The 22,792-nt window shown below is 49.3% G+C and overlaps 1 protein-coding gene across 3 annotated transcripts in view; it reads left to right on the forward strand.

Moving 5' to 3' along the window:
- The window catches only part of RBMS2 (RNA binding motif single stranded interacting protein 2), a 90,690-nt gene that overhangs the window by 55,475 nt on the left and 12,423 nt on the right, over positions 1 to 22,792 (forward strand). For 2 of the 3 annotated variants that reach the window (XM_083490310.1, XM_083490309.1), the window contains 11 exons: positions 5,092 to 5,282; positions 12,242 to 12,300; positions 13,177 to 13,268; positions 14,431 to 14,588; positions 18,203 to 18,282; positions 19,323 to 19,432; positions 20,446 to 20,492; positions 20,687 to 20,780; positions 21,054 to 21,104; positions 22,228 to 22,338; positions 22,433 to 22,513. In XM_083490310.1, the coding sequence (XP_083346436.1) occupies positions 5,116 to 5,282; positions 12,242 to 12,300; positions 13,177 to 13,268; positions 14,431 to 14,588; positions 18,203 to 18,282; positions 19,323 to 19,432; positions 20,446 to 20,492; positions 20,687 to 20,780; positions 21,054 to 21,104; positions 22,228 to 22,338; positions 22,433 to 22,513 (1,050 nt within the window). In that variant the 5' untranslated portion in view covers positions 5,092 to 5,115. Of the gene's footprint in view, positions 1 to 4,304; positions 4,559 to 5,091; positions 5,283 to 12,241; positions 12,301 to 13,176; positions 13,269 to 14,430; positions 14,589 to 18,202; positions 18,283 to 19,322; positions 19,433 to 20,445; positions 20,493 to 20,686; positions 20,781 to 21,053; positions 21,105 to 22,227; positions 22,339 to 22,432; positions 22,514 to 22,792 lie in introns of those variants that run through there. The other variant, XM_083490308.1, reaches the window with a different exon arrangement.

Here is a 22,792-nt window from a genome sequence, read left to right on the forward strand (position 1 = left end):
CCAACTTGGCCATTTTTGGCTGGGGAGGGGGGGGGGCCAGCAGCAAAGCAAACTGTTCACTTAATTCGCAAAGCTATAAATAAGTAAGCAAGCAAGTTGGCCGGGCCAGGAAAAATGACCTTGCCCTCTGCTTTTGTTTTTGGCTAAGCAGCCCGCAAACCTTGACGCAAGACTGGCCCTGCAGGCAGATCAGTTGAATTGCCCCCTGCAACTACCTAGGGTAGTGCAATAAAGAATAGCTAAAACTTGCACGTCTATCACAGGTGCTTCCAGCAAGCCCACAAATGAAGTTGCTGCCAGCACTCTTGCTTGCCAGTCTACATGATAACAGGTATTCGGAACAAGCTCTCGCTGAACCTGAACATTGCATCAAACCTTCATTGCAGAAGAGGGAGTTTCGGGAAGTTTTGCTTGCCAATTCAGAGTGCTTCTGGGGCAAGAAAAGCTGCACCGGCTGAAATTCTCTCTTCTGCTAAAGCCATTAAAGGCACAAGGACCCAATCTTCTCTTGCTTTTGATGACGTTAGTTACTTAACTTGGTGTGCTCCTTAACTCCCATATCTATGGATGTATTCACAATAACAGATTGCTGCTGGAACTGCTGTGCAGTCCTGCTGCTCTAAGGCTTTTGCTTGGCCAGTGGTAGTTTGGTGTACGGTGGTTGCATGACCCAGCAGCAGTTGCATGCTGTTTTCCATGGACTGCTTGAATAGTTCAGGAGTAGTATATAACTCCTGTTCTGCTGGGAAGAAATAGCTGTGCGATTCCCTGCTGTCATGCCATCACCCAGTACCTATTGCCAGGGGCAATGGAAGATCGTACCTGGGATCGAAACAGGGAGAGAGAACAATAATGTGCTCCTCACTGAAGCAGGGTGGATAAAAATCTGTTAAAAATTACAATGATCAGATTTTTAAAAACTAAACCTGAGAGGTTTAAACCCCACCCCACCCCAGTTTAAAGGTGGCATTTAACCCAGTTGTATTAACAATGCAATCATATTCATTGCACTGGGAGAGGCTGCCGATACCATATAACACCGGTCCTGAAAGACCTACATTGGCTCCCAGTACGTTTCCGAGCACAATTCAAAGAGTTGGTGCTGACCTTGAAAGCCCTAAATGGCTTTGGCCCATTATACCTGAAAGAGCGTCTCCACCCCTGTCATTCAGCCTGGACACTGAGGTCCAGCACCAAGGGCCCTCTAGCCAATTCCCTCACTGCGAGAAGTGAGGTTACAGGGAACCAGGCAGAGGGCCTTCTCAGTAGTGGCGCCCGCCCTGTGGAACGCCCTCCCGTCAGATGTCAAGGAAATAAACAACTATCTGACTTTTCGAAGACATCTGAAGGCAGCCCTGTTTAGGGAAGTTTTGAATGTTTGATGTTTTATCATGTTTTTAATATTCTGTTGGGAGATGCCCAGAGTGGCTGGGGAAACTCAGCCAGAAGGGCGGGGTATAAATAATTATTTTGTTGTTGTTGTTGTTGTTGTTGCTGGGGAAACTCAGCCAGAAGGGCGGGGTATAAATAATTATTTTGTTGTTGTTGTTGTTGTTGTTGTTGTTGTTGTTGTTGTTGTTGTTGTTGTTGTTGTTGTTTGTTTGTTGTTATTCGTGTCTACTCAGACATATGTACCACTGAACTGAGCTGGGCTTTCTCCCAGGTCGGTCGGTGGCCATAGGACTGCAACCTGAATATCTCTTTGCGATAACGACCTCATTTAAAAAGAAACCTGACTTTAACACAAGCCAGCGTGTTAAGCAGAGCAATCCGTACTGGGGCAGAGAACAGAGGGATGGGCTAGAGCGGAACAGTGAATCCGCTGTCTGCTGCCCTACTGGCTTGTGCTGGTCAGGACAGTCTATGCCAGCTCCAGGCTGGTGGTAGCGGTCCTGAAGATCAGGCCCCTCAGGGGGATTCCCATGGCTTTAGATTTCTTGGATCCCCACCCTGAAAGGAACATTGGAGCCTTCTGCTGGCTACTGCTTTCCATCCATCTGGGTGGTACTGACATCACCATCACAGGGGAGGTCAGTGGAGAGGCAGCTATGCGCCGTCCAGCCCCAGCCACATCAACATGGAGGGCGTGCATGCATGTGTGCTACAACTGCACCGAACGTCTGCCTTTAAAAACCAAACCCATGTGTACGATGGCCAGATGCATTGTTCAGAAGAGGGGAGCTTCAGCAGTTGTAACATACATGACAGCTATTAAAGGTGAAGGAATCCTATCAGCTTTTGCATCTGGCCGCCCTAGAGACAGGTAAACAGAAATCCATTCATTTTCACCATTGCTCATATTGTCTCTAATCAATCAATCAATCAATCAATCAATCAATCAGTCCAAAGGTGTTTGTTTATGTGCCTAGATTGTATAAAGGTTTTATTCTGTGTTAAACCAATTCATTTTTATTATCATGGTAGTCGTATAATTATTATGGTAATATACATAGCCTTGTTCAGGTAGTATAACTTGCACAATAGGAAAAAAAAATGTTTTAAATCAGTTGTTCAAATTGATACATTTTTCTTGGTAATTACAGCATGGATCAAAATCACATTTATTTAACTCATCCACCCTGCGCTGATACGGTAGGGCAAACAGCGCAGTATTAAAGTGTTTTGCTGTGGGACTTATTTCTTGAGGACTATCACTTGAAAAGTTAGTTGTAAACGTGCTTCAATAATAAGGGTGTTTAAAAGTGACAAAAGTACATTTTTCTATCCTTTTAGTGGATGGATAACAAGCAATGGAGGTTGGTTTTGGTCCTTGCTAGTGAATTCAAAGTAGCCAGGGTGCAGCAGTGAATTAAAAAGAGCCTACAATGTTCTTTTGCATTGCCCCTGCTGTCCTTGCATGTGGGTTCCCCCTCCGCTCTGACTTTGCTGATGCTCCTCTGTCTGTTCCTTTCCGATCCCAGCTTAGGCCTCTCTCTCGAGCGTTTAGCAGGCCTGCTGGATAGCATAGCAGTTTTGCAATATGAATACCCCACCCAGAATTGTCCCAGTGGGCAGGGCAGACTCGGTGACTTCAGCAGCACTTAGCAAATGAATGATGGGAACGGAGCGTCTCCATGCGCGGCCAAACACATGTGCATCTTGTCTAGCCCCACACATGCCCCGGAGCAGAGAAATGACTTTGAATGCTCAACAACCCAGTATTTTAGACTCCTTCCCCTCCTCCTGCAGTCACAAGACCTTGACAGCGGCCTGAGGAACGGGTAATGTTCTGAGACGCCACAAGGATCTCTGCGAAGAGAGTTGAGCCGCTGTGGCTTGCTCTAGGAAGCAAGCTCGGAAAGATAGAAGAAATAATACTTAGTTGCTCCTCACGCGTGGAAAAAGGAAATGAAATATGGAAGGATATGGATAAGGTTGCCAAGGTATATATACCAGACCCTGCTTTTGTATCATTAACAGCAGCTTGATCTGCAGACATTGGCAGGTTCTAATGTTTATCACCGTCCTGTAAAAAGAAGCAGCTGCTTATTTCTGCAGAACAAGCTTCTGCTAAAGGTGCAGGGAACAGGCCAAGCCAGTTTTTTCCCCCTGGCCAGTTGGCAACTTTAGTCTTCAAGGGACTTTCCAAATTATTTTTTTTTAAGATTTTATTCAAAAGGCATAAGGGCATATCTTCATTCCAAACATTCTTCGATTTCCATGCAACTTTAACTATCTTAGCTTTCCCTAAAGGATCCTGCAAATTGTTGTTTGGTGGTGTTCTGAGAATGCTGTTGTCCGTAACCCTATTTCATAGAAGTACAATTCCTAGGATTGACTGGCAAGAGGAAATGAGTGTTGAATTCACTTGTATGAACCCCAGTTTACTGCCAAAAGCATCATAACACATTCTTTTTTTAAAAAAAGGGGCTGGAACAGGGTAGCAGAAGAGCTTTTTTTTTTTAAGAAAAGATCAAAATGGTATGGGCAGGAGGGGATGTGTGACTTATGCTGAATTTTGTAAATGGGACATTCAGATACTGTAAGCAATTTAAAAAATAAACTTTATCAGTGTTTTCCTCAAAGGGGTAAATCTGGATTAAATGGGGGGAATGCAGGCTGGCATTTTGATGTCAATGATGTGTGGTTGCTGTGAAAAATTTGCTTGCCTGAGGAGTACCCATCTCACAATAAAAACCCACCTGGAAGCACCTTTGGTATCAGGGAATAATGCCGTACATAGCAATCACCATTAAGAATGGACGTGCTAACTAAAATAAGTATTAGATTTTTTGGAGCAATAGTAATAAAAACAAATTGTTGTTCAGGGTACTGAGAAAGTCTTTTGTTAGTTAAAGAAAAGGATTGTCTACAAACCCCCCGAGATGAGAATGTTCCAACTAAATTTGCTTGTTGACTGGCGTGATTGTGACATCAAAGGTGGCTTGGCCAATGGTAGAGAGGCAGCTTCCCCTTCCTTTTTGTGCTCTCTTCTCTGATGGTGGCAGTGTTGGGGGGCTTTTGTTGCATTCAGGGGTTAAGATCCATTGGGAGGGTGGAACTTCTGATCATCCTGGATGAGGAAACCTCCTTACTTCTCCCCATCAGGGGACTGAAGGCAATTGATCAGGGACCTCTTTTGGCCAGGAAGGGTGGTATGAGGGAGAAGGACTCAAAGCTCCCTGAAGCAAACTTGGCATAGGCCGCCCTGATCTCACAAATGCATGTCGGCTGGTTGATTTTAAAGTAGGGGGTGGAAGAAGAGAGGAAAGGCTGGTTAGCCCTGTCATCTTTGTCCCAAAAGCCTCTTTATCTGATGTTGTCCAAGACTGGCTGTACCTCAGAGAGCTTATGCAAAAAGGAGACAATTGAGCCTTCTGTCTTCTACCAACTCCCTCTCTCTGCAAGGCATTCTGCACATGTATCTCACAGTTGCAGCTCACTTTTTTAATATACCCTAGGAAGTTTAGGAGGAAGTGAAAGAAAGAGCTGAGTGGGGGCGATTTGGGTTCCACGTTGCTCCTTCCATGCCCTTGGAAGTCTAGTCCTATTAGCAAGTTTACTATATGCCGCCCTAAATCTTTTTGACCTTTCCCCGCAATTCATCTGCAGTCCCAGACCCTCATTTTGTTCTCTTCCTTTGCCCTGCAGCCTTATGTCTCAGTGGCCCAGCAGATGGCACCCCCAAGTCCCAGTGGCAGCAGCAACAACAACAGCAGCAGCAGCAGCAGCGGGCCAGGCGGCGGAGGCGGCGGAGGGGACCAGCTGAGCAAAACAAATCTCTACATCCGGGGCCTGCACCCGGGTACCACAGACCAGGACCTTGTCAAGCTGTGCCAACCGTAAGTTACTGGGACGAAGAGACCCGGGAGGGCGGTGTCACGCTGTAAACGGAAGCTGAAAAGATCCGGGTCAATAATTTATTGCCCTCCCAACCGTCTCCATGGCAACCTCTCCCCACCCCGAGTGAAAACCCCAGTCTTAGAGAAGATGCTTTCATCAGCCCTTCTAAGGTCAGGGTTCTCAAATGGAGGCATTAGCATTTAAGCCGCCCAAAACGTATTCCCTGCAAGACAGACATCGGCAGTAAACGGCTTTCAGAGATTCCTCCTATGCTTACAAGGGGTGGGGGCTACTAAGTTAGATCCAGTGGGACTTCATGGGCCAACAGGAGGGATTTTAGGAGAAGCAACAAGGACAAGAGATCCAGTAATATCACTGCAACTGACAGCATGCTGCATAGCTCAGCTGGTTAGAGCGTGGTGCTGATAACGCCAGGATTGCAGGTTCAGTCCCCGTATGAGACAGCTGCATCTTCCTGCATTACAGGGGATCGGACTAGATCATCCTCCAGTTCTTCAATTCTATGATTCTGTGTGGATTAGGAGGAGAAAGGATCGAGACTTAGGGGTTGGGGGTTGGTGGTGGCCAAAGGAGGTTGCTATAGGGAAATCCGCTAAATCAGTAAGGAAGCCTTAGTTGCAGTAGGTCAGGGCAGGCCAGATCCAGGTCATGCTTGCTTATTAGAGCAAACAAAGAATTAGAGCAATTCTGCTGCTGCCTACAGATCTCCTGTTGCCTTTTTGTGTGTGTGTTCTCTTCTGGTTTATTTTCCCTCTTGACTCTCTGCACCTTTGCCTCGCCTCTCCCTACCAACTAAACTGGAGCCAAGTCATCAGTGGATCAGTTGGCTGGCACTTTGCCTCCTGGCCCATTGAAGGCGCTCCATGTGGAGAGGTCATGGGGCTAGAAGAAGCACAAACGGCTTTCGGCCGTGCTGTTTGCACCTTTCCAATGAGGCCCAGTCCTTAAATGCGAGGAAGGCAAACGGGCTGAATGGAATCTGTATCCTGACCTCCAGTCCAGGTTTTACAGTCCCCACCAACCCATCGTGAAGGGGAGCACCTCCATGCACAACAAGCTATTTTAACTATGATTATATATTTATTTAGGACGCGGGTGGCGCTGTGGTCTAAACCACAGGGCCTAGGGCTTGCTGATCAGAAGGTTGGTGGTTTGAATCCCCGCAACGGGGTGAGCTCCCATTGTTCGGTTCCAGCTCCTGCCCACCTAGCAGTTCAAAAGCACGTCAAGTGCAAGTAGATAAATAGGTACCGCTCTGGCGGGAAGGTAAATAGTGTTTCTGTGCCCTGCTCTGGTTCGCCAGAAGCGGCTTAGTCATGCTGGCCACATGACCCGGAAGCTGTCTGCAGACAAACGCCGGCTCCCTCGGCCTACAGAGCGAGATGAGCACCGCAACCCCAGAGTCGGTCACAACTGGACCTAACAGTCAGGGGTCCCTTTACCTTTATAACAAAGCCACTCCCTTGCCCCCAACACCCCAAAATCAGATTTACTGTGAAAAGGAAAATGCCAGGATAACGCACTGGAAAGTGCACTATAGCAATTACTTGACGCAGTGTCACATAGCCTCCCAGCAAACTCTATGCAAGCAAATCAGGATGAATGCTCAATAAGCAGGTTGGCTGGAAGCAACCCATATTTGAGACCCTGCAACCCTTGTGGCATAACATGCCTCCTAGTGAGCGCACCTCCTTGCCCCCGCGATTGAGGGAGCCGGGGCTGTGCGACGTCAGCAGGCTGCGTGCAGACGCCGTGGGGGAGGGGGTTGCACTCAAGACGTCAGCACACCCCGCTGATGTGTTGTGCACATGCCCCGTGGTTTGCGGCGTGACACAAGCACACCTCTTGGAGTGTGCACATGGCTGCCAGGGAATTTTGAGGGGGGGCGGCCCCTTCCTTGAAATCTTTTTTGGGGCCCTGCCAGATGGGACGCCTGCCTGCCAGTGGTGACCTTCGGGCAATCTTGTTACCCATTACCAATGCTCCAAGGACATGTTGTTGTTTAGTTGTTTAGTCATGTCTGACTCTTCGTGACCCCATGGACCAGAGCACGCCGGGCACTCCTGTCTTCCACTGCCTCCCGCAGTTTGGTCAAACTCATGCTGGTAGCTTCGAGGAAACTATCCAACCATCTCGTCCTCTGTCGTCCCCTTCTCCTTGAGCCCTCAATCTTTCCCAACATCAGGATCTTTTCCAGGGAGTCTTCTCTTCTCATGAGGTAGTCAATGTATTGGAGCCTCAGCTTCAGGATCTGTCCTTCCAGTGAGCGCTCAGGGCTGATTTCCTTCAGAATGGGTAGGTTTGATCTTCTTGCAGTCCATGGGACTCTCAAGAGTCTCCTCCAGCACCATAATTCAAAAGCATCAATTCTTCGGCGATCAGCCTTCTTTATGGTCCAGCTCTCACTTCCATGCATCACTACTGGGAAAACCATAGCTTTAACTATACGGACCTTTGTTGGCAAGGTGATGTCTCTGCTTTATAAGATGCTGTCTAGGTTTGTCACTGCTTTCCTCCCAAGAAGCAGGCGTCTTTTAATTTCGTGACTGCTGTCACCATCTGCAGTGATCATGGAGCCCAAGAAAGTAAAATCTCTCACTGCCTCCATTTCTTTCCCTTCTATTTGCCAGGAGGTGATGGGACCAGTGGCCATGATCTTTGTTTTTTTGACGTTGAGCTTCAGACCATATTTTGCGCTCTCCTCTTTCACCCTCATTAAAAGGTTCTTTAATTCCTCCTCACTTTCATAAATAAGCCCAATAACAGCTACAGCAGTTCCAGTTGTTCCAGCTTTGTCGTCTTGTTTTGGGGGCTCAGCAGTAGTCTGTCTAATACCCTAACTCTGAATGGCAAGAAATGTCATTTCTTTGGCTTCCCCCTGATCTCATGAGTGGCCATGTGAAGATAGCTGTACCCCAAGTAAAGATTATTGCAAGGGATTTTGGGAGGCGGTGGCAATTAGGGGGCCTACTAGTGTGCGCATTCACCCAGAGAGTACTGCAGTTATGTATTGACATAGAGACGCCTGTGTATTTATGTTCTCTGCCATAGCTTGCCCGATCCCACTTCTCCTTGCCTGGAGAAGACTGAAATAGGCTAGAGTGCTTAAAGCTAAGTGGCTAGGAGGGGCGGGCAGGGGGCTGTTCCTCTCTTACCTCAGCTCACCCCAGCCTGGAATGCTGGATCTGGCCCCAAAGCCACACTTGACAAACACGCCTCCTTCAAAACCAGGAATCTGCCCGGGCTGAGTGTGAGGGAAGGGATCTCTGCAAGCTGCTTGTGAGCAGGGGGCGGGGAGGAGATGGGGAAGGGAATGGGGCCTAGAAGTCGAATGCTGGTAGTGGCTTGGAGCTGAGGATTGTGGGTTGCATTCCTGGTTTTGCCACTGCCTTGCATCACTTGCGTGCAGTGCCCCTGCCGCCTCTCGGTTCCCACATCTGCAGAGCAGCAGCCTCCGCCACCACCGCCCTCCCCGAGCCTGAGATCTCATCGCTGCAACCACAGCATTCATCCTGCTCTTGAAACCCTGCAGCTGGATTCCCCTGTGTGCTGGCTGGGAGGCGCCAGAACTTGGCTGTTCTTGGCGCCGGTCGGATTTCCTGGGCTTGTCCTTTCCTGGGCAGGAAATCCTGCTCAGGGTGAGCAGGAAGCATTGGTGGGGGGGCAGTTTGGGGTTGGAGGGGGCAGCTGGGATGGACTCTGAAGGGTTCATTGTTGGGAGGAGGGGAAGGAGTATCGGACTCTGTTGCCTGTTTTGAGAAAGGCTGACTGGTTATTGGTGGCTGTGTTCACACCGGGTTTTTGCAATAGGTTGGAGATGTTTAAGCGCTGCAATCCTGTATACATTAAGCTGGGAGTAGCACTTTCTAAATAAGCGCTTTGTGTCTGTAAGGCAGCGACCCAGGGAGAATCTCCTGCTGAAGTCAGTGGAAATTACTTCTCAATAACCATGCCTGAGACTGGACTGCACCCTCACTTCACATAACAGTAGTTGGAAGGAATGCTTCTCTTTGGGAGGAGAGGTCAAGAGGTTCAAAACTTTTCTGGCTAGAGAGGAGTCAACCCCAGCATTGTTAAAGACAATTTTCAATAGAATCATAGAATCATAGAGTTGGAAGAGACCACAAGGGCCATCGAGTCCAACCCCCTGCCAAGCAGGAAACACCATCAGAGCACTCCTGACATATGGTTGTCAAGCCTCTGCTTAAAGACCTCCAAAGTAGGAGACTCCACCACACTCCTTGGCAGCAAATTCCACTGTCGAACAGCTCCTACTGTCAGGAAGTTCTTCCTAATGTTTAGGTGGAATCTTCTTTCTTGTAGTTTGGATCCATTGCTCCGTGTCCGCTTCTCTGGAGCAGCAGAAAACAACCTTTCTCCCTCCTCTATGTGACATCCTTTTATATATTTGAACATGGCTATCATATCACCCCTTAACCTCCTCTTCTCCAGGCAATAGCTCCGGGGCTTTCTTATTCTTGCCTTGGGGCATGCTGGGAGGATGGGCAACCCATTTAAGGGCACTTTTAATGTTCTGATTATTTTAAAGCAGATCGCTATAAAGGCAATTTGCATGTTTGCACTGGATATACATAAGAGCTACAATCTGAACTCTGTGTGTTCTAAATGTCTGCGATCATATCATGTAACAGTGGGTTTTTTAATATCTGGTGAGGGATTTTAAAAAACCACAGCAGCACCCCCATACTTCTACACCAAGGAAAGTCCAATTTTAAAACCTTGAGTTTTGTTAATTTGCATACATTGATTGCTTCGCATAATTTATTCTGCTTTGGCTGGCAACTGTGTTAGGTGTTCCACATCACTCCTTGTTCCTCCCTCGTAGCAGGCAGAAAAGCAGAATAAATTATGCAAGGTAATCATAATTAAGACGCTTGAATTTGGCATTTCCTGGTCTAGAAGTCTCCTTCTCCCTGTTGCCACCTGTTTGCTGGGCACGGCTTGCGCTGTGTTGTCACTGGTAACCTGCCTCAAAGTTATCCATCACCACCTTTAGGGCTTACCCTGGCTTAGCCCTACTCCCTTTGTGTGGTGTGCCAGCGTAATGAGTCCACCACCTGACAGCGACATATCTTTCCTAATCAGCACCTGTAACATTTTAAGGGGAACTCCCTGGCACATACCCATTACAGTGGTGCCTCGCAAGACGAAAAGAATCCGTTCTGTGATTCTCTTCGTCTAGCGGTTTTTTCGTCTTGCGAAGCAAGCCCATTGACGGATTAGCGCTATTAGCGGCTTTTAGCGGCTTATCAGCTTATCGGATCAGCTGATAAGCGGCTTAGCGGCTTAGAAAAAGGGGGGGAAGGGAAAAAAACCAGCAGGAACTCGCAAGACATTGTCGTCTTGCGAAGCAAGCCCATAGGAAATTCATTTTGTGAAGCACCTCCAAAATGGAAAACTCTTTCGTCTAGTGAGTTTTCCGTCTTGCGAGGCATTCGTCTTGCGGGGCACCACTGTACACGTTTACAGACTTCAGACTTTGGGAGTCTTCACCAGGAGACATATGACCAGCCAGTAGGCCTGGGTGATATATCACTATATCGCCCAGGACCGGTATGTGGGGGCAGGCCGCGATGACAGCTTCACTCAGCGGTATTTTGCTGGCGAAACCATCACCGCTCTTGAGTCCCTCTGCCTCCAGCACCCAGCGAGCTGAGGAAGAGACAAACTAGCTGGCTGCTGGAGACAGAGGGACTGCTTGCATGCCAGTAGGAGGGGGTTTGGGGCTGGGAAGTGCGAAGCCCGCCCTTCCCAGCTGAGAGCAGTTTGACCCCACCTGGCTGCCTTCTCCAGGAGGTGTGCTGCGCCTTTCCTCCCAGAAAGATGTAGCCCACCCTCCCGGTGGATGGCAGCGGTGTAGGGGCTCTTTGGTGCTGCTGGCAGGCCCAGCGCTCGCCAGCAGCCTCCAGCAGCCCTTCTCCGCAAGGTGTGGATAGGGTGGCTTTGTACCCCGCGCCTTGTGGACTTCGCCCGGGAGGGCGGGCTGCGTCATTCCTCCTGGGATGAACGACACACACACACCCCACCGGAGGAAAGAGACAGTGCACCCTCACGGGCGAAGGCAGTCAAATGCACAGAGCCTGACAGGTTCCGTATGCTTGGCTGCTGCCACTTGGTCCATCTTTGGGGTGTGGGGAGCAAGTGGACAAGGTAGCTCGCCCACCCCCCATGCCAGCAAAGGCAGAGGGATCTTGGCCAAGGAGCCCCAAGGTCCTTGCTGCAGGGGCCTCAGGGCTCACTCAGCTGGGGGCAGGAGCAGGAGCCTTTCCGCCCCCCAGCTGAGCAGCAGGCTGGGGCCAGCTGTATTGGCCACAGCCCACAAGGCGCTGGGGTGAAAGCGCTTCAGCTCCCACAATGAGAGCTGCGGCAGTTTCACCCGGTATCTCGCCGGCTGGAGCTAATGCAGCTTTTTTCAACATTGGGGTATTTCGTGTTTGGCTGGTGATACACTGCAATGTTGAAAACCCAACATCGCCCAGCCCCGCTAGCCAGCAGCAAACCTGCCTGCCATGTAAAGTGACATTTGGCCCATAGTCAGGCCTCTGTCCAGGAGGTGTTACTTGCCTGACACTTTTCCTCCCCTGAACCACACCTTCAGCAGTTGCACAATAGGAATTCTAGTGATGGGGGAAAGCATCGCCTACAGAATGTATTAATGTTCTTCGGATTTCTAGAAGAGGGCAAGGCCTTACCCAGTAGAGACATGATTTCTAGCCCGGCTTTTGAGGGCTGTTTAGAAATGTAGCACTCTCTCGGATTTCTCCCCAGGGGATTGCTCAGGCCTGCACAAACCACTAGATGCTTGGAGCTTATTGGACTGCTCAGCAGGGAAGGAAGGAAGGATGTGGCATATTTTTGGATGTTGGTTATGAACAGCAATGGCATTAATTCCACCATGTTCCTTTGTGCCCCACAGATATGGCAAAATTGTCTCCACCAAGGCCATCCTGGACAAAACGACCAACAAATGCAAAGGCAAGTGCAGAATGGTGGGGCGGTGCGCTGCCAACTGGGTGAGGGGAGCACAGTGCTGCAGTGATGAGAAGGAAAGGGCATATGGGGCTGGAATCGCAGCTCGGGGCAGATGGGGTTTTGCTTGCGGTTTTGGAGAGGGAGAGCTCAGAGGCCGGAGTGCTTCACTGCATCCTTTACCCGATTGCACTGAGCGGTTTTGGGACTGAGCCTTCTCCCCAAGAAGATACCTTTCCCTGCACAAGTTCTCTCAATCTCAAGGGCTGTGGGTTTGGCAGGGAGGGGGCTCATAAGGAAAGAGGGGCAAGGGAGAGGAAAGGATGAGAATTCGATTCCGGAGCCAAGTTTCTGGGGGAAGATTGGTTCTGTCTGGGAGGTGGGGCTGGGTTATCTGTGTGAGAGGGAGGTGCCATTGGGGGGGGGGGTAGGGAGTGGAATTCCTGACATGCCAGACATTGCTGAGGGATGGGATGGGATGGGGGGGAGGAGGGAGCAGCATCCACTCAGAACAGAGGCTTGGAGAGGGGAAGGGGAATCGCTCTGCGGTCTTCCTGACAGTGAGAGGCAGGCTGTCCCTCCCTCGCTTTCCTGCCAATGTTTGCTAACTAGCCAGGTAACACAAGCTCAGCATTGCCCGCTCAGAATGCATCTGTGGCATGCTGGAGGGTGTGGCACTGCAAGGTATTGAAAAGTGTGCGCATGGTGGGGGGGAAGGTCAGGGAAAGGGGTCTACCGTGCCATAGACATTGGGGGGGGGTGCCTCTAGGCCATGCTAACTAGTAGAGAGCTGAGTGGTTCTCTGCACAGGCCGTTTCTCCACCTTCGAAGCAAGGTACGCAAGGCCTGCCCCTCTTATTTCCATCTCCTTGATTTCTGCAGGCTATGGCTTTGTGGATTTTGACAGCCCCACAGCGGCCCAGAAGGCAGTGACTGCACTCAAAGCCAGTGGGGTTCAGGCCCAGATGGCCAAGGTAAGACGTGTGCCCCAGCACCTATGGGGGAAGATGCCAATCCTTCCTTCTCCAGGAGGGAAGACAGGAGGGCAGCCTCTAGGCTGCAGTTCAAATCCCAGGCCAGCTCCCTACATAATGCAGAAAACATACACAATACAAGCATGTTTTTTAAAACATCTGTACACACAACTGTTTGGCAACTGTGATTGGGGCAGGCTTCCCCGCTTGCATATATATATGGGCTTTTCAAATGAATTGTCCACACTGTGTAGCGTCGTAATACTTGCATGCATACATGCAACAGACATAGCTGTCTTGTCTGCTGCCTTAGCCACACTTCTGCTTGTCCCGGGCCTAGAAAGCTTGGGTCCGAGTGGTTTTCCACTTCTCCCACATTTTCTAGGCACAGGTCCAGGCTGTTTTGCAGCTTTCCCCTGGGAAACATGCTCTTTGCAGCTGAATCGGAACAAACCTGCATTATTCCTGCATTGCAGGGGTTGGACTAGATGGCCTTTGGGTTACCTTCCAACTCTACAATTCTATGATTGCCGTTTATAGTGGTAAAGAGTGGGTTTTCCCAGAGAAAGCAGCAGGCCAAACGGAGCTTCGGACGAGCGCTAACTCTCTGTATGAAATCATGGGTCCCTTCTGATACGCAGAAATCCTAAGCCTTAAGCTGCCCTGTATATCCCAGTACAGTGGTACCTTGAGTTACAAATGCTTCAGGTTACAAACACTTCAGGTTACAGACTCCGCTAACCCGGAAGTAGTAGCTCGGGTTAAGAACTTTATTTCAAGATGAGAACAGAAATTGCGCAGCGGCGGCACAGCAGCAGTGGGAGGCGCCATTAGCTAAAATGGTGCTTCAGGTTAAGAACAGTTTCAGGTTAAGAACGGACCTCCGGAACAAATTAAGTTCGTAACCAGAGGTACCACTGTAGTGTATTTCTCTCCAGGGCTCTCCAGGGTGCAGACTGTGATCACGGACCAAATTCTGTGCTTTGCCTCCTTCTTAGGCGTTGAGAGTCTTTGTGATATGACTGAGGTTGGGAAACGGCCAGTCTCGTGAGCTGAGGCAGGCTGCGAATTTGGGAAGGGAAGGGGTGGCCTGAAAGGAACGAGTCCCCAGGGACGGGATGGAGGATTGCTAGGCAACAGCCTGACTTTCTTGTTTCCATAGCAACAGGAGCAGGATCCCACCAACCTCTACCTGTCAAACCTGCCTCTGGGCATGGACGAGGCTGAATTGGAGTCGATGCTGAAGCCCTTTGGACAAGTCATCTCCACGCGCATCCTTCGCGACGCCAGCGGTACCAGCCGAGGGGTCGGCTTTGCCAGGTCAGGAAGGGCGGGCTTTCTCTGTCTACAGGCAGACTCCCTTGTGCTCCAGCCCTTGCTGGGGTCTGGCTTCTTAACTCCTGTGATCTCGCCTCACACAATGGTGGCAGCTTGCTCCCTGAGGCAGGCGTGTCTGTGCACCTTCCCATGCAGACATGTGCTCACTTGTCTCTGTCGCTGCGCTGCTCTGCTTTCACAGAGACCCAGAAATCACTGGCCACACAGAGGCTAGCAAGCCCACACCTGGCCGAGTCTTGACCTAGACGCCTTTGTCCAGGCGTTTGTTTCCACAAGGGCTTTTGCCCAGGGACTTGCTAGAACAAACCCTCCCTTATGTATGGAAGGTTTGCAGATATGCTGAACAAACACACGCTCCCTCACCTGGGGGAATGTTTGCATTTCCACTTATACGATGTATGCCCTATTCCTAGGGCCTAGTGTTGATGGTTATTATTATTATTAAATTAAATTAGTTTACGTCCTGTACCCACAGGTCTCAGGGCAGTTCACAACATGAAGACGCAATATAAAAACACAAAATACATAATAAAAATAAAAAGAGCAACCCAATAACGCTCCCCTCCCCAACACATTTTAAAAGGGCATCTGATGTTAATCAGCCAAAGGCCGACTGGTTAAAGGGGAACGTTTTTGCCTGGCACCTAAAGGTGTATAATGAAGGCGCCACTGCAGAGAAGGCCCTGTTCTCGTGTTGCCACCCTTTGGACGTCTTGAGGAGGAGGCACACGAAGAAGGGCCTCAGAAGATGATCTCAGGGTCTGGGTAGGTTCATATGGAAAGAGGTGGTCCTTGAGGTATTGCGGTCCTGAGCCATTTAAGGGTGTATAGGTCAAAACCAGTACTTTGAATTTGGCTCAGAAACTAATTGGTAGCCAGTGCAGTCGGACCAGGATCAGTGTAATATGCTCAAACTGTCTTGCCCCGGTGAGCAAGCTGGCTGCTGAATTCTGCACTAGCTGAAGTTTCCAAACCGTCTTAAGAGACAGCCCTGCGTATAACGCACTGCAGTAATCTAACCTTGAGGTTACGTAGGTTTGTCTGTTTCTTGCTCACTTGGACCACAAGGTTGTCCAAGGCTGCAGTTTTCCTTCTGAGCTGATCTAGGCATTATGTTCAACAAGGGCATCCACATCCCTGTGTCTGTTTTCCCACATACCTGCCATATTGTTTAGTGCTGGAGTGGGAAAACTAGAGGTCGCTGGATTCCAGTTTCCATTATCTCTCCAACCATTGGGCATGCCGGCTGAGGTTGATGGGAGTTGGGGCCTAGCAACATCTAAGGGGCAACAGGTCCCCATCCCTGGTTTATTGCAACACGCTGTGTGACTCACAATACAGTAGTACCTCGGTTTTAGAACTGCCCTGTTTATGAACTATAGTAGTACCTCAGGTTACATACGCTTCAGGTTACAGATGCTTCAGGTTACAGACGTTTCAGGTTACAGACTCCGCTAACCCAGAAATAGTGCTTCAGGTTAAGAACTTTGCTTCAGGATGAGAACAGAAATTGTGCAGCCACGGTGTAGCAGCAGCAGGAGGCCCCATTAGCTAAAGTGGTGCTTCAGGTTAAGAACAGTTTCAGGTTAAGAACGGACCTCCGGAACTAATTAAGGACTTAACCCGAGGTACTACTGTATTCGGTTTACGAACTCCGCAAAACCGGAAGTAGTGTCCCAGTTTGCAAACTTTACCTCAGTCTAAGAATGGAATCCGAACGGTGGAAGGGCACCGGTGGCGAGAGGCCTCATTAGGGAAAGCACGCTTCTGTTTAAGAACGGTTTCGGTTTAAGAACGGACTTCCGGAACGGATTAAGTTCGTAAACCGAGGTACCACTGTATTGAGTTTTTCAATCAATCCCCTTTCTGCAAATGCCAAACTCACTGCAAGGTATTTGCCAGGCTGTAGAAGTACTTTTAGGCAGACAAACTCTGGTGGTCTTCATCTGCTCAGACACATCTGGGTGGACACAGCCATCTCAGTTCCCACATTCCCTGCTTCCTCTACCAGCTGGGACAGCTTCTCCTGTTCTGTCCTACAATGCCCCCTGCTGCCAGGTTTCCATTTTACACTAGATGAGCCCTGACTCCTCCTCCTCCAACCAGCACCACCTTGCAGCTTTCTCTTAACATCAACATACCCAAGGCGGGCACTTTGGATTGCACCATTCCCTAAATTAGAATTAGGAATTGTACCTTAACAATGGCTACTTTATTTTCTAGCCGGCTGGTGACACCAGACGTCATTGTTCCTGATGGGATAGGAGAGAAATTTGGATAGTTTTACACCTAATTCCAAGTTGGCATCCTCCTCCAGTTTGTCCAAGCCAAATATTCTCCTGCGCCCCCTTGTGGCAGGCAATGTGGAACTGCAAGTCCAGTAGCTCTTAAAAGTTAGAAGGGAATAATAATGATACTAACAATGTGTGCAGTTGTTATAACATAGCAGTGTATAGACACGCGCCAACTTTGCAGCAGCTCCTTGCAGCCCTGGATTTGATGCATCTGATTGCTCAGAGATGAAAGTGATTCTAGACAGGTGCTCAGCCACAAAATGGAATGAATTGCAGTAATTTGGGCTTTCCAGGCCTGTTTCAATCTTAAGTCTTGAGCTCTTGGATTCAGTTTTAAAGAAATATTCATTGGGAATGTACCACCTAAATAACTTTCCCAAGTGGAATCTGCAAGCAGGATCCTTAAGAATCCTGTCTGTGGGTTAGATTCTGGTAAAGTCACATAGAAAGCTGATTCCTGTCTTAACTTTTATTTACATATGTGCTCACTGAATCACTTTTAACATGTGAATCCTTGAGCGGAAAGGAGTTAGAAACTGGTTATAAGATAGAAGTGTTCTACTTAGGATTGCTCGCTCACCCCGGGCAGTTTTCCTGACAAGCAGAAATCCAGCAACTAGAGATTTCCCATCTCTACACATCTCTCTTGGGGAAAGCATTACTGTTGAATTCCTCTCACACACACAGCCATTACAGGCACAGAAGCCCTGATGGGAGAAGGTGGGTGACAGCTCTTAACATCGGAATTCCCTTCCTGAAGTTTAGTCGGAATCTCTTTTCTAGTAACCTGAAGCCATTGGTTCCAGTCTTACCCACTGGAACAGGAGAAGAAAACAAGCTAGCTCCACCTTCCATGTGACAGCCCTTGAGATATTTAAAAATGACTATCATATCTCCTCTCAGTCTCCTCTTTACCAGGCTTAACATACCCAAGTCCATCAACTCCAGACCCTTGATCATCCCGGCCACCCTGCTTTGCAAACATTCCAGCTTGTCAATATCCTTCTTAATTTGTGACACCCAGAACTGGACACAGTACTCCAGGTGTGGTCTGACCAAGGCAGAATAGAGCAGTACTATTACTTCTCTAGATCTGGACACTAGACTTCTGTTGATGCAACCTAGAACAGCATTAGCTTCCCTCCCTCCTTTTTATGCCACTGTTGCTTCACATCTGTAGGAATCTCAGCGTGACCAGGAGCAGGCGGGCTACAACTTTGCAATAAGTGTGGCTCCTCCGCTTACATTGACAGACGCCACAGCCCAGGGTCACCAATGGTTTCTTTTCGCTTCTTCCCCCAGGATGGAGTCTACAGAAAAGTGTGAAGCTATCATCACGCACTTCAATGGCAAATATATCAAAACACCTCCAGGGGTCCCAGGTGAGAAGCACAGTTGGCTGTGAGGGTTGAGTGGTAGTGGGAGCCTGGCAGCTAAGACTGTCTCAGGAGGATGTGTGGATTGCTCTTGTGAGGAACAGCAAGGGAGAACTCTGAGCCATTTCCTGCATCCCGCAAAGTCAAGCGATAAAGCTTTTCCAATGCTGTATTGCTTTGAATAGCATAGCATACCATAAAGGTAAAGGGACCCCTGACCATTAGGTCCAGTCGTGGCCGACTCTGGGGTTGCGGAGCTCATCTCGCTTTATTGGCCGAGGGAGCTGGCGTACAGCTTCCGGGTCATGTGGCCAGCATGACTAAGCCGCTTCTGGTGAACCAGAGCAGCACACGGAAACGCCGTTTACCTTCCCGTCGGAGCGGTACCTATTTATCTACTTGCACTTGATGTGCTTTCGAACTGCTAGGTTGGCAGGAGCAGGGACCGAGCAACGGGAGCTCACCCCATTACAGGGATTCGAACCGCCGACCTTCTGATCGGCAAATCCTAGGCTCTGTGGTTTAACCCACAGCGCCACCCGCGTCCCAATAGCATAGCATAACATAGAATTTATTATTTATACCCCGCCCATCTGGGCGGCTTCCAACAGAGTATTAAAATACAGTGGTATGTTAAACATTAAAGGCTTCCCTAAAGAGGGCTGTCTTCAGATGTCTTCTAAAAGTCTGGTAGTTGTTCTTCTCTTTGACATCTGGTGGGAGGGCGTTCCACAGGACAGGTGCCACTACTGAGAAGGCCCTCTGCCTGGTTCCCTGTAACTTGGCTTCTCACAGTGAGGGAACCGCCAGAAGGCCCTCGGCGCTGGACCTCAGTGTCTGGGCAGAACGATGGAGGTGGAGACGCTCCTTCAGGTATACTGGACCAAGGCCGTTTAGGGCTTTAAAGGTCAGCACCAACACTTTGAATTGTGCTCGGAAACGTACTGGGAGCCAGTGTAGGTCTTTCAAGAGACCTACATTGCAGTGCAGTTGGGAAACTGCATGTCGTGATTTCCCCCTCACAAAATGCTCCTTTCCCTTTGCAGCACCTCCAGATCCGTTGCTTTGCAAATTTGCTGATGGCGGCCAGAAGAAGCGCCAGAATCAGGGCAAATACGTGCAGAACGGGCGAGCCTGGCCACGGGAGAATGACACGGTAGGGAGGGGGCAGCAGGGAATGGGGGGAGGCTGCAACAGTCGGAGACCAGTCCGTTAGCCACATGCGGCAGTCAGCCCAGAGCTCAACAACCATCTCGTATGAACATTTTGCTGCATGTGTGAAACTGCAAAAACAGAGTGATTGTCACACTCCTGGCTGGCTATTTTGTGTGGCTGGTGGACGGCCTTTGGTTTAGTGGGCTGGCCATAGGTTGTGCAGGCTTGGGGATTAGACATTTTCTTTAGGGCAGTGGTGAGGGACAGGCCGAACAGGGCCTGCCAGGGCTCCCCATATTTTGGAAGCCACGCCCACCTGCCCTACACCTGAGATAATACACGACGTCAGCTGTGGGGCAGGTAAGAATGGAACTTCAGTTCAGAGCTTAAAGTGAGCTCATTTTGTTCCTTTGATGGAGCAAAGTGCGCTCCCACCCCCATCAGTTGATGATGAGAGTGTGCATTGATCAAGGAAGGTAAAGCTGTTTCCATTCAGTGGAAACCGCTCCTCCTTCCCAGTACTGCTCTTTGAACGTCCAGAAACCAAACAGGCAGTGCTGGGCTGTATGAAAGCCCTTCACGAGCTCTTTAAGCCTTCAATTTTTGGAGTTTTAAGGAGTATCACTACATTGGCTTTCAAAGGGCTTCCAAACAGCCCTGTGCTGTGCTTTGAAGTCCCGACAATTGGGGCTTCAAAGTGCAGGATTGGTGAACATTACTATGACGCCAGGTAATTGGCAGGGGGACACCCACCTGCCCAATTTGGCCTGCCGTGGGTTGGGGAGATTAGGATCTGGCACACTGGACAGAAAAGTGTTCCTGCCCCTGCTTTTAGGGTCCTGGCTGGCTGCAGGAGTTTGAGGTGGCATCATCAGGGGTTCCACTAAGCAGAGTGAGGCTTGCAACCTGCCCCTAGGAAGGCACAGAAGCAGTTGCTGATTGGTTGAGCTGGGATCTTGGTGGGTCAGGAGAATGGGAGGAGCCACGTATGAACTGTCTACTATTTCCATGCAGGGTGGGATGACCTTGACCTATGACCCCACAACGGCGCTACAAAATGGGTATGTCTTCTGCTTTGCCTGTTTCTTCACATTGTAACCAAGAAATAGTTTGGTAGACGATCTGGCCATAGCCTTCAAGGAGACCTGGCAGAATAAGATCTGCCTATCTGTGAGCTTATGGGAAGGGCTGTACATTCAGCCTCCTCTGAAGCTGTATGAAGCAATTCAAGGATTTCTCCCCATACCCTCTGCAGGTTCTACACAACACCCTACAGCCTGGCCCCCAACAGGATGATTGCCCAGACTGCGCTCTCTCCTTATCTCCCGTCACCTGTTTCTTCCTACCAGGTACTTCTCTCTTACTCTTATCCCCAGCTTTGTATGTGATCAGCACAGGCCTTGATTCAAACATCTACTGTCATAGATCTGTTTTGGGCCTACGAGTGTGAGCTGCAAATCTGGAAGCCTTTGCTTCAAATCTCACCTCAGCCACTTATCTCACAGCCCTTTCCCTATCAGTGATATGGGGATAATAAGACTGGCCGACTTTTAAGAGCTTTTTCAAGAATTACTAAGTGAAATGTGTTACTGATAACTATCTACTTCTATTACTCTCTGTAGGTTCACAGCCCGTCATGGATGCACCATCAGTCATACCTCATGCCGCCCACGGTGAGACCCCTTCCTCCCATAATATCCACCTAGAGTTCTTGTCTAAGGGCATTTTATTTGCATGTAACACCCTTTCTGTTTGGAACATAAACTTACTTGGATGCAGAATGCAGAGCAGCAGAGCCAGTTTCAAATCAAACGTTTGTGAAGTTTGTATTTTGCAAATGCAGGAGATGCAAAAAGTCATCTAAGCATTACACGAGAGAGCAACCTAACGCCTGAGGCCCTTGTCCAGGATATTAGACGACACCCTCCTTCCCCAAGGCTAGCTAGGTATCCCCTGCCCCTAGAAAGCTGAGGGGACCATGATGAATGTAGAGAAAACTTCACCCCTGGCTTGCAGCCAGCATACGCCACCTAATTATTTTAAATCACAGAGGCTTCTCCTTACTTCATTTCAATAATAATAATAATAATAATAATAATAATAATAATAATAATAATTTATACCCCACCCATCTAGCTGGATTTCCCCAGCCACTCTGGGCAGCTCCCAACGGAATATTAAAAGAACGATAAAACATCAAACATTCAAAACTTCCCTAAACAGGGCTGCCTTCAGATGTCTTTTAAAAGTCAGACAATTGTTTATTTCCTTGACATCTGATGGGAGGGTGTTCCACAGGGCGGGCGCCACTACCAAGAAGGCCCTCTGCCTGGTTCCCTACGACCTCTCTTCTCACAGTGAGGCAACTGCCAGAAGGCCCTCGGAGCTGGACCTCAGTGTCCGGGCTGAACGATGGGGGTGGAGACGCTCCTTCAGGTATACTGGACCGAGGCCGTTTAGGGCTTTCAAGGTCAGCACCAGCACTTTGAATTGTGCTCGGAAACATACTGGGAGCCAATGTAGGTCTTTCAAGACCGGTGTTATGTGGTCTTGGCAGCTGCTCCCAGTCACCGGTCTAGCTGCCGCATTCTGGGTTAATTGTAGTTTCTGGGCCACCTTCAAAGGTAGCCCCACCTTTAACTGCTGCCAGTGTCTCCTCTGCCATGAGTTATTCCAGGCCCTTTATGGACACTTCCCTCTCTCCATTATCTTATTCCCACAATTTTTTTCTTTAACTTCTCTCTCCTTCTCTCTCTCTCTCTCTCTCTCTCTCTCTCTCTTGCTGTTGCTAAACAGGGCACAGTGCTGACACCTACCATGGACCATGCGATTTCCATCCAGCCCACTTCCATGATGGGGCCCCTAACTCAGCAGCTGGGCCACTTGTCCCTCAGCAGTGCTGGCACGGTAAGTGTCTTCTTCCTCCTCTACCCTTCTCGGAGGGGCTTTAGCCCTCGTCTCCTGCGCCTTTTTGACGCCTCCTCTCCCTCTGTCCCACCAGTACATGCCAGCAGCAGCAGCTATGCAAGGAGCCTACATCCCCCAGTACACACCTGTGCCTTCCTCTAGTGTCGCAGTTGAGGTAAGAGGCCCTCTTGTTATTTCTCTCTAAGTTGGGGGTGCATGCCAGGCACCAATATACCGTGGTACCTCGGGTTACATACGCTTCAGGTTACATACGCTTCAGGTTACAGACTCCGCTAACCCAGAAATAGTACCTCGGGTGAAGAACTTTGCTTCAGGATGAGAACAGAAATCGTGCTCCGGCAGCGCGACAGCAGCAGGAGGCCCTATTAGCTAAAGTGGTGCTTCAGGTTAAGAACGGATCTCCGGAACGAATTAAGTACTTAACCCGAGGTAC

Source organism: Podarcis liolepis (genome assembly GCF_965112155.1).
Source record: "Podarcis liolepis genome assembly, chromosome: 2".
Taxonomy (NCBI): Eukaryota; Metazoa; Chordata; class Lepidosauria; order Squamata; family Lacertidae; genus Podarcis; species Podarcis liolepis.